At 37.6% G+C, this 12,215-nt stretch overlaps 1 protein-coding gene across 2 annotated transcripts; it reads left to right on the top strand.

Moving 5' to 3' along the window:
• Nucleotides 1–2,994: 2,994 nt before the first annotated feature.
• On the top strand, nucleotides 2,995–11,550 carry hexb (hexosaminidase B (beta polypeptide)). 2 transcript variants are annotated; one of them, XM_078271542.1, is made up of 14 exons: nucleotides 2,995–3,325; nucleotides 3,481–3,632; nucleotides 5,178–5,243; nucleotides 5,994–6,040; nucleotides 6,147–6,257; nucleotides 6,359–6,460; nucleotides 6,565–6,697; nucleotides 7,468–7,648; nucleotides 7,749–7,835; nucleotides 7,928–8,000; nucleotides 9,493–9,673; nucleotides 9,956–10,046; nucleotides 10,154–10,258; nucleotides 11,245–11,550. In XM_078271542.1, the coding sequence occupies exons 1-14, from the start codon at nucleotides 3,063–3,065 to the stop codon at nucleotides 11,306–11,308; spliced, it is 1,656 nt and encodes a 551-aa protein (XP_078127668.1). In that variant the 5' UTR covers nucleotides 2,995–3,062; the 3' UTR covers nucleotides 11,309–11,550. The 2 variants fall into 2 exon arrangements, with proteins under 2 accessions (XP_078127668.1, XP_078127669.1); XM_078271543.1 differs by lacking the exon at nucleotides 9,493–9,673 and adding an exon at nucleotides 8,662–8,836 and having other exon boundaries at nucleotides 2,997–3,325.
• Nucleotides 11,551–12,215: the final 665 nt, after the last annotated feature.

Below are 12,215 nucleotides of genomic sequence, written 5' to 3' on the forward strand. Positions count from 1 at the left end.
TTTGGGCTTGCACATTTGACGTGACACAACACAAGAAATGACCAAAAAGCATTGTATTTCACTAAATAAGGAAATACTTCATGTTGTATGGGCTATGCATGAACAAATATATGTTACTTTGGTTTGCCGAAAAGTAATTCACAGATAAAGAAATGTATGTTTTGCTACGTAGTGATGTTACCGATGTTCTAAATCCCCATTTGAGAAAAGCCTTTCTCAAGATTAAGATTAATCCTGGAGTCTCATGTGTTAAATCAGCTGCTGCTCTGATCCGAAATAAACGTGTTTAACAGTTATTCCGTTGTCTTCTGAATGTGTTCTGCTTTATTTTTATTAACATGCATTACTTGTCACTATTGCCGTCACAAGTTTGATTTAAATCCTACTATTGCAGTTGTTTGGATAGTAAGAAATGGTTGCACATGCACCGGAGATAAAGTAGGACAATGCGGAGGAAATGGGCTTTTCCTCCGCTGCTCTCCCCGTGAATATGCCCCGTGCTACATGGAGAGGCGGGGGGAGGCAGGGGGATCCTCCCACACCGTGCAGCGGACAAACGTCCGTATTTTACGAGATGGGAGTGAGAATGTGTTGGAATGCCACAAAGCTTCTTAATCTTTTTTATTTTGGTGCCGTCACGCATCTTGGAGCTTGGGAGTGAGAAAAAACATGAATAATAGGATATATTGTTTTACAGATATGCTTACAGTGTGTATTGAAGTCACTTACTTCTTTTTCTAGTTTTGTCCAGTCATGTTTGTTCTGTATGAACATTAATTGTAGAAAGATATTTTGAATTATAGCTTATAGAGATTTGTGGATATGGTTGTAAAACATATTCTCTCATTATGAATAAGGGTTTGAAATTAAGCCTAGTCCTTAGGGTAAATTGCCCGAGGGATATGAATTCCCTCTGCTCACTTTTAAGGCAAAGTAGGCTAAATAATAAAACATTTTATTTATATAGTGCTTTACAGGCTACTCAAAGACACTTTACAGTAAAACCAGCACATGTAGCACATAAAAACAGATACAGCAATAAAACCAACACAAAACAAGCATATTAAAAGCAATTAAAACTTTGTAAAAATGTGGAGTGACTAGTAGGCCCTAAGTAGATCTTTGTAAATCCTTACGCATTGTTTTGTCTGTTGGACTTTTTCTCTCTGTCTGATAACAACAGCCGTATTTCCCTTTTTGCATATTATATGTTTCACCTCCTTGTAATTTTCCATTAACAGCTGCTGCTCAGCGGGTTAAACGTATGCGCACGCGTCTTCTCCATTTCTGCATCAGTAAATCTGTGATCGATATCGTGGTCTATTTAAGAAAGCCGTGGACGTGCACTTATCCCAGCTATCTACACCTGGCTTGACACAGCTTCACCTTCTCATCCTGACTCGGCAAACGTGCAACCGATTAACCCGCGGTGAGCGGATCACACTAAGTCAAGCTGCGCTTTTTCAGTTATCCTGGATTTCTTCATTCTACTTTTGTGCAACAGGCCCCTGGAAGGCAACATATGATGGTGCATTTGTTAGATTAAGAGTACTTCAGAAGACCACACTAATTTTCTATTGTCCCTTTTTATTGCATTAAGATATTTCTACTTTATTTAAGATGATTGATTTACTTATTTTATTTTGAATATGTAAAGAACAGAACAGCAGACAAGAAATAAAAACAAAACAAATCAATAACAACAAATAACAAGACAATAAATTAATAATAACAACTTGTGAACACTTGACGATCTGTTTACATATCCGAAAAGGAGTGGGAAGAAGTATACATTTATTTAATCCCACCCCGTGTCTACCAAATGTGAATGTGAACTCCCTCCCTCATACCCAAAATCAATTTCAAATTTACATCAATTATTTACAAAAAAAGAGGAACATAAACGAGGAAAGAAAACAATAACTTAATAAAAAAACAACAATAATAACAATTTTAATAATGAAACTGGAGTTTTAAGTATTGTTTCAGCTTTTATTTATCTCATGATTTTGTTTATTCTATCTTGTGGGGAAAATGCCAAGAATGACTATTTGTTGTAGATTAAGTATAGTGCACAAAATAAAATGTGAGTCACTCTAATGTGAGTAAACACGCTGTACTAAAGTAAAGGTTCAGGTTTACTCTAGTAACACAAATGTAATGTACAAATGTAGTTTTGTTCCTCCTCTGGTGAAAAGTCAGTTGTGATCTGTGACACAGATACAGGCAGATATCCCAAACTGAAACCTTTTGGACTCTGCGATGTACCATTATGTTTTGTATGACTCTCTGGTTTATATCCTGTCCTGAGCTTTAACTGTAAACCACACACCACTCTACACACTCCGAAGCAGGTCGAGCACAATTCTAATGCTGAAGTAGCCTACTGAAGCATGTTGCTGCAGCAGCCCTAATGAAAACCAAGTTTTCCAATGGTCATGATGTTTTTATTATTTATTATTTCTGGGACATCTGAAGATACAACTTTTTAACATTGCTTTCTCCTAGAGTGTCTTAAAGTGTTTATCTACCACATATTTCACCATGTCTTTTTAAATGTCAAATGCATCCTTCCTACTTATGCTATTTATACTTGTTTTATTTTAAATGGTTATGATTGTTTGTGGTTCGTGTTGCATGTGTTGTGCAATAGAACATGTATTTGTTTAGCCTACTTACTTACTTATTTCCTGCAGATAACATCAAGATAAAACACATTTTGGCAATATGATCAAATAACTTAGTTGTAGTGACAGTAGCTAGCTAGTAATAGTTAATGGCCTGTACATCAATCAAATGTTGTCAATAAAGGTCTATAGCTAACTTAAGATGTATTGTTTTCTGTTGCATTGCCTTCTTTTGCACTTCACATTTAACTTCATGTGTTTAAGGAAGGAAATTATTACATTTTTCAAAGCAGTAGGGGTTGTGCCATGGGTTGTAGTTCCTCTTTAAATCTTTACACAGCATAGACTTCCGCATGTGAGGCCCCGCCCAGCTCCCTCCACATTATGCTGCTGCCTGGTCGGTCGCCAGTCTTGTGACTATCGTCTACTACCAGCATGATCACTGCTCTGAAGTTTACACTATTATTGCTCGCTCTTGCCTTTGCCCAGGGGCTTCAGTACAACTACATCGATGAATTGGACGAAGAGGCCGGGACTGTGCGCGCTGTTCAGGCTTCACAATATGTCTCTCTGTGGCCGCTGCCGCAGAAAGTGAAAATCTCTGATTTTTCATTCAAGTTAACCAGCTTTAACATAGTTGACGCCAAGGAGTCATCCGCCGGGCCGAGCTGCAGCCTCCTGCAGAATGCTTACAGGAGGTAAGAAGCTCTATTTTGTGTAATTGGTTTGTTTTTTGAGCTCTTGTTTTCCGTTTCTTTTTCTGTTTGTTATGAGGAAACAAAGCGCCGTGCTGCATTCAGGGACCCACACCTACACGACAATCAAGTCTTCCCTTCTCTGCCTCTCTCGACAGGTATTATGAGTACATGTTTGGCATCGCTAAAAGGCAGGGGCCGAGAAAAAGCAGGCGAACAGGCCCCTCTGAGCTGACAGAGCTGCAGGTGTGGATCACATCACCTGACTCTGAATGTGACGGTTACCCCAGTGTGACTTCTGACGAGTCATGTGAGTCTCTTCTTTTCCTTATTGATGTCACATAATCATGATATTAACTGTGGTGCTTCTGTGCAGTGGGGGGATGTAACCAAGTACATTTGAGTATCTCCATTTTCTGCTACTTAAATACTTCTACTCCACCACGTTTTAGAAAGAAAATGGGGTTTTTACATTAATGTGACAGCTAAAGTTACTAGTTACTTTAACAGATTAAGATTTTACAGACATAAATATGATGCATTGTTAAAGAGTAAACTGCCCAACAGTAGGCTATATAAAGTAGTTAAAATGATCTCTACATGGACTATATTTATGCATTACAAGTACTTTCACTTTTGATACTTTACATTCAGGTGTGCAACATTAACTTTTTTGTCCATGAGCCAAATAGCTAGTGAATGTTAACATTTTACCAGCCACTCAATAAATTACAGTACCATTGTTTTTGTTTTTTTTGGCTGGTGGTGAGGGAAGAAAATCTGCCAACCACTTGCATATTTTACCAGCATTTAGCTGGTGGCTGGTGCTAATTTTGTAACCTGTTCACATTTAACTAACAGTACTTAGGCCTACATACTTTAACTAAAACGTGTCATTTAAGTTAAAGTATGTCAATGCAGGATTTTTCTTGTATTGGAGTATATTTAAATTGCAGCGTTGCTACTTTTACTTGAGTATTTGATATATATACTTCCTCCACCACTGCTCCTGTGGAAATGAAAGTTGCATGCTGTTATCTGAAAGCCTCTGCTGATGAATTATAATATATATCCATTGCTGTTTAAGGTATAACCCTCCCCCAAAAAGATATAGCCATTACTTTTCAAATGAAGATACAACATTACAAAAACATATGAAAGGCTTTTAAAATACAGCAGCAGGGTGTAGCTGTGGCCCCTTGTCACATTTCAGATGTCTATGGTTGTTTGCACCAAAGAGACATACAGCCGCGTAACCAAATTCTTGTAAAGCATGAATTGAACTGATAACACTGAAGATTCAAATTTCCTGAAGGGTCAGATAAAACACAAACTACAATTCATTTGTTTATTTACTGTAGTTAAGGTTTTATTATTTTAGGTTACATTTTTATTATTAAGCTGATGTATAACTGCATAGTATCTTAATTACTCAAAGTATAAGGTGACTATAAATGGCAACCATATTTTCTATTTCCAAACTAAACACGAATGACTTTTAAAAGTTAGTGTTGAGCCCGGCTTCAATTACATTTTGCTGACAATACTAATGACTTTTACTTTTGTTGTATTGGTACTTTTACTCAAAGTAAAGCATCTGAATACTTTGATGATATCGACACATCTATCTGATTCTTCCTACTACATTTTACAACCAGAGAAAGGGCTTATACTCACGACTCACCAGTGGAATTAGAGATTACCTGGATTTTAGAAATTTTGGATTAACAGGTCAGTATAGGCCATCTGGTTAAAGCCTCCCTGAGTGTTTAAGACCCTGACTTTAGTACAGTAATAACCACCTGCCAAGCTTTGACAACACTGGCATGCAATGCACAACTGTTTGTTTCCACAGATGAACTGTCAGTGGATCTGCCGTATGCTGTCCTGAAAGCGCCGAAGGTCTGGGGAGCCCTGCATGGTAGGCTTTTTTTGCCCATTATTGCACCATTTCAAAGCAAACAATACTACAATACCACAGCCAGGAGACGGTTAGTGTAGTTCAGCAGGGGAAATAAGGGGAATCACCTAGCCTGGCTTTATGCAAATGTAACTAAATATGCCTACCAGCACCTCTAAAGCTCAATAATTAAAGTAACACTATGTAACTTTTAGCTGCAGCTGTAGTTCCAATGAGACAACCTGTAGGAGGCCTGAAGCGGGAAAAGTTACATAGTGTTACTTTAACACATTATATCTTGTTTGTTTAATATGTTGTTTTTTGTTTTTATGCTAAACTAAGATAACATCTCCTCTGTAGCTTTATATTTAACAGACAGACATGAGAGTGATATCCAACTCTCAGCAAGAACCCAAAATAAGAGTATTTCCCAAATCTACAGCTCTACTCTGGACCCTTACAAACACTTGATCACAGATGGAAAATGTGTAAAGAATGTCTCATGTATTTGTATAAGAAATATGTGCAATCAAAAGCTGCTGTGTTGATAAAGTGCTGAGTCTGATGTGACGTTACATGTCATGTGGCAAAACTGGTGTCACTCCAACAACATGAAAGTCCAGTGTGTTTTTCATTACTGTAGAACTTTGCTCTCATACCTAGGCAATGTTATCAAATGAGAGTGACTTTTTCAGTTTTATTGTACCATTTAAAAACTTCCAAGAACTCAGCATGATTACATGCAGTGTGTTTATTTTGCATCATTTTTAGGTCTGGAAACTTTCAGCCAGTTGGTGTATGAAGATGAATATGGAGCGGTAAGTGAAATTGTATTAAATGTTTTATTCATAATGAGGATCAAGGGGCAACTGTATGTGAGCCAGGATTGAACTCAGGCTGATTTTCACTTGGTATCTTTTTCAGAAAAGCATCAATTCAACAGCAATCAGTGACTTCCCTAGATTTGCACATAGAGGCATCTTACTGGACAGCTCTCGGCATTTCCTGCCCCTTAAAGTGATCTTGGCTAATCTGGTGCGTCAGTAAGACTGTTTTTAATTAGTTTTTTTCTTCTTCTCATTTTTTCATTTTATTTACTGCTTAAATATTATTTTCCTTTTTGTGCATTCATACAGGAAACGATGGCGATGAACAAATTCAATGTTTTCCACTGGCACATCGTGGATGATCAATCCTTCCCCTACCTGAGCCGAACGTTCCCACAGCTGAGCCAGCAGGTCAGTAAGGTTTTTAGGTTATTGGTGGTGAATCTCAGCAAAGACAAATAAAGTTTTTAATATCAAGACTTTGTATTTTTCACAATTCATTAAATTGTTCACAGGGCGCTTACCACCCATACACACACGTGTATACACCCGCTGACGTGAAGATGGTAATTGAGTTTGGCCGACTGCGAGGCATTCGTGTTGTCCCTGAGTTTGACACTCCAGGACACACACAGTCTTGGGGGAAAGGTGAGTTTTGCATTTTTATGTATTGTTTTTACAGAAATTAGATTTTCTTTCTTTTTAAAAACATCAGCATTCAGCAAGGATATATCTGAAAACTAGCCTAGAAGTCTAGACGTAGCCTGGCGGCAGCAAATATAATTTGCTTAACATAAGGACGGCAGAGTTGCAACAGTTCCGCGTGAATTCCCTGCTACTTGAAGACAAAGAAGATGGCTGCTGCTGCTGGCGAACAGCGGTCTTTCGGATCGGCTTTGGCCGCGACTCTGGAAGACTTGGAGTTAGACTTCTCTTTATTGATCCTTTTGGGATGACTCCCGCAAGGAAATTAGATTTCCAGCAGCAGATTTCAGCAGCTTACAGAACACGTTCCCTTCCTTCCTGTTCTGTTCCGTCCTCTTTACCCTATTTCACCCTATTTCCTCCTCCCCCCGAGTGAGGAGTTATAGAGTATAATGGCATGAGGGACAAAGGAGTTCATGAGTCTGTTGGTCCTACACTTGGGAAGAAGCTAGAAGGAAGACTTGGAGTTGACTTGAACAAAGAACGGCACTGAAGTCATTCCAATCTCTGACAACGTCACCTTCTTCGTTGCTCTGGTTGGTTGTAGCGCTATGCTATTGCGTGCAGAGGGAATTTGAAAGACAACCGTTTATCCCGCCCCTCGGATTGAGCCCTGCCAGTGGTGTGTTCCCAGACCCAACATCCTTATGTGGGTCTGGCTTGTCAGGCTATCTGAAAACAATAAAGCATGATAAATCTACTTTTCCCCTCAGGCCAGAAAGATCTGCTCACACCCTGTTACTCTGGCTCCAAACCCTCTGGCTCCTTCGGACCAGTGAACCCCATCCTGAACACCACGTATGACTTTATGAGCCAGTTCTTCAAGGAGATCAGCACCGTGTTCCCTGACGCCTACGTCCACCTGGGAGGCGATGAGGTGGACTTCACCTGCTGGTGAGACTGTGTACACATTGTCGAAAAACGTATTCTCATCATGAAAGATTGGACAGCGGTTAATATTCGGCTGCTGTTTCTTTTTTGTTTACCCCTGCAGGAAGTCCAACCCGGACATTCAGAAGTTCATGGATCAGCAAGGCTACGGACAAGACTACAAGAAACTGGAATCATTCTATATCCAAAAGTGTGTTTTGCTTGTTCAACAGTAAACTGGCTATCATTGAAACTACACATTTTAACTTCTAATCCTAATTTGTGCCTTTTTTGATCTGATAGACTCTTGGATATCGTCACCACTACCCATAAGGGCTACATGATCTGGCAGGAGGTCTTTGATAATGGTGTTAAGGTAACTAAAGAGTTTTTGTTCCATGTTATAGTTAACTCTAACTCTCTAATGCAGGATTTTTATGTACTAACTAGACCCAGAGTTTGCTTTGATAAATGCTTCATCACCATTTATAAGTCTTTTGTTTTTCATTCTGTGTCATTAAATTAATTCTTTGACATTTTGGGAAATAAGCTTATGTGCTTTAATGTTTAAAGTTAGATGAAAAGATAGATACCAATCTTATGTTCAAACACTAAATATGTCACCAGCAGCCTATTAGCTTATCGCAAAGACCGTAAACAGTGAGTCTGTCCAAACTACCAGCACCTCTAAAGATGACTGTTCTACATTTCCGTTTTTGTACGGATTACACCAATAAGATATAGCCTGTTAAGTAGTGAGTTTTAGAGGTGCTGGTAGGTGGATTTTGTTCCCTTTGGAAAGACACAGGCTAGTTGTTTTCCCCTGTTTCCTGTCTATAGGCTAAGCTAATTAGCTTCTTATGGAAGCTTCATATTTGGCATACAGACATGAGAGTGATCAATCTTCTTATCTAACCCCTAGATAGAAAGCAAATAAACGCATTTTCCGAAAAATGTCAAACTATTCCTTTAAACAAAACCAACTCCTCATGTAGTAACTAACCTAAGTGCAGTAGCTTGGTCTGTAACTATTCCAGTTGAAGCCAGACACCGTAGTGCATGTGTGGATCGGCGGCGGGGCGAATGAGGAGATGGGCAAGGTCACGGCTGCAGGGTACACCACCATCCTCTCCGCCCCATGGTACCTAGATTACATTAGCTACGCACAGGACTGGCAGAAGTACTACAAGGTTGAGCCGCTCGACTTCGACGGTCAGTTTTTTGTAATAAAAACAGCGTCTTATATGGAATCAATTTCATTTGGTAGAGGAAAACTCTGATTTGGGCCTGCTTATTGAGGCAAATGGGAATTCTGGCTTTTGTTCAACAGGCTTACGCTTGAAAACTGCACAGTTGTGACAAGGGGAGAGTGCCAGACAGACATGAAGTGAAGATAGGGATTTGATGTTGGTGGTTTCACGTGTTGTTTCTTTTTATGGGTTGATGTAGTTCCCCGCTGTGGAGGACCAAACCTGGTTTATTTGATACAATGACCAATAAACTAAATACTAGTAAATGAGTAAACAGTGTGGCATGGTGAGATGGTACACACCCTTCTTTTGTGTCCTGGGTTCAAATTCACCAGCCAGGGAAAAATAAGTCTGGTTTGGTCCTCCATTAACCTGGACCAAGATGAAAGTGGACTGAACCTTAGATTTCCAGACACAAAAATATTACCATGCAGATTATGTGATATAATGTTCTGCACATAGTTAAAATGGAATATAAGCAGAAGTAAAAACACAAGACACAAATGTTTTAAATGGACTTGAAGTAATCGAAGGCTTGGACATTTTCGTCTTCAATCCCCCCCATTTTTCTTCTTTCTCTTGCTAATACTGATACATTTATGTATGTGTGCTGTGTAGCTGAAACCAGACACACTTATCCACGTTTGGAAAGGAAACCAGGAGCAATACCAGAGTGAGATGGCAAATGTTACATCAGCAGGGTACCAGACCCTGCTGTCCACTCCCTGGTACCTAAACCGTATCTCCTACGGCCAGGACTGGCATGGCCATTACAAGGCCGACCCACAGGATTTCAATGGTTCGTGTCTGCATGATTGATTTATTTAGTAGAGCATTGCTTGAGTCTTGACACATATCTGAAATGCCGTTAAAGTTGTTTGTCACTCCTGTGCAAATATGTGTAAGCCTGTTGAATGAACGGAGGGAAATGATCTTAATATTTTGCTATTGTATAATTGTAATTCAATTGAATATTTTTTTATTTTATTTTATTTCATATATCACTCTAGTCCAGTGGAGGTGTAGATTCCCTGGATGTTGCTTGGGCTGCTATCTCATTGTATATTACATTTTAAAACAGGAACTGAAGAACAAAAGAAGCTTGTGATTGGTGGAGAAGCCTGTTTGTGGGGGGAGTATGTGGATGCAACCAACCTGACACCCAGACTCTGGTATGTTATTCTGTAATAAACTCTTCGTCAGAAAATTATTTTATTTTGAACCATGACACATCACATAACTGATTTTGTTTTGGTTACTTGTCTTCCGTCGCTCCCAGGCCCCGTGCCAGTGCTGTGGCAGAGCGACTGTGGAGTGCCAAAGATGTGACGGACATTAATGATGCTTTTAACAGACTGTCTGTGCACCGTTGTCGCATGGTGGAGTAAGTATCTAAAGTCTGTATATCTCATTATCTCAGGTTTATCTTATCTCACTTATCTACATATTTTATGACTTACTTACTACTCTGACATACTATGACATTTTGTATGACAAGACAATACTATGGCTTTTTACTACATACTATACTATAACTTTTTAAGACATTGTTATGACATACTATGCTTTAACTTTTTGTGACATACTATGTATTTGTATTTAATTTTATGACAAACTATGACTTTTTAAGACATACTATGACATATGTATGATCTACTATGAATTTCTATTTCATTTTATAACATTTTTATGGCATGCTATACTAGGAATCTTTTTAACATATTTATGACTATGATATACTATGACTTTGTATGATTTTTTTGTTACATACTATGGCTTTTTGACATTGTTATGACAACTATACTATGACTTTTTTGACATTTTTATGACATAGTATTCTGTGACTTTTTATGACATACCATACTATGACTTTTTTACATATTTATGACATACTATACTATGACTTTTGTGACATACTATACTATAACTCTATGACATAATACTATGACTTTTTAGAAACATTTTATGACATACTACACTATGACTTTTCTGACACTATACTATGACTTTTTTGAATTTTTTACGACATTCTATACTATGACTTTTTTTTGACATATTTATGACACAATACTATGACTTTTTATTGTTTATTTTTATGACATACTGCACTATGACTTTTCTGACAATTTTATCACATACTGTACTATGACCTTTTTGAAATTTTTACCACATACTGTACTATGACTAAAAAACTAAATGGATATCACATCCACGGGAGTATTTGTGGAATTCTATTATATTTATTTTAATTAAGAATATTTGTATGTGCATCAGAAATATATTTGTGAATCCAACAGACACACTCCTGTTAAAGGCTACTAATTTAAGATGAAACCTATTAATCATCTGAACTATCTTTTCCTCTCTGAGGCGTGGGATCCCAGCTGAGCCGCTGTTTTCCAGCTACTGTCCCCGCGAGTACAAAGGTATCTGAAAACAACTGAAAGGGGCCGGCCATGGGAATCAAAAAGGGAAGCAAATCCCTATACAAACAATTCATTGTTTGTATTTTAAACTGAGAAATCAAATGCTAAATTGCCTTTGTAGAGATGTCACTGTACTGATGTTCTGAGACAGATCACATCTAATGTCATAAACCAATCTTGAATTCATAATGCACTCGTTTTTTTATGAATGTTTGTACAATTGACTGTGAATAAAATGTTATTAAAAGTTTTCTCTGTAGTCTGTTTATTTGAAAAAAGCATGCTAAACTTGACTTTTTTCGACATACTATTCTGTTACTGTTTTGTGACTTGTTTTGACATACTATGACTTTTTTTTTTAACTTTTTTTGCAACATACTATACTATGACTTTTTTGTGCCTATTTCCGACCGTATATTATGTATTTTTTTTCTCTACATACTATAATATAACTTTTGCTACATACTATACTAGGACTTATGACTTTTTTCGACATACTATACTATGTTTTTTGACATGCTATAATGACTTTTATGACTTTTTTTCAACATGCTATACTTTGACTTGACTTTTTTCGACATACTATGACGTTTTTCTTCAGCATAATATACGTACGTGCCTTTTCCCACATACTATGCTTACTTTTTTGTGAATTGCTTCGACATACCATTCTGACTTTTTTTCGACATACCATACTATGACTTTTTCAACATATTGTACTATTGTCTTTTTTTAGCATAATATACTATGAGCTTTTTCGACATACTATATTATGACTTTTGTATGACTTTTTTCAAAATGCTATACTATGATTTTATTTTTCAACATACAATACTATGACTTTTTTCGGCATACTATACTATTACTTTTAATGACTTTTTTCGACATACTATACTATGACTTTTTTTCGACACT

This window comes from Sander vitreus, chromosome 16 (assembly GCF_031162955.1).
Source record: "Sander vitreus isolate 19-12246 chromosome 16, sanVit1, whole genome shotgun sequence".
NCBI classification, from domain to species: domain Eukaryota; kingdom Metazoa; phylum Chordata; class Actinopteri; order Perciformes; family Percidae; genus Sander; species Sander vitreus.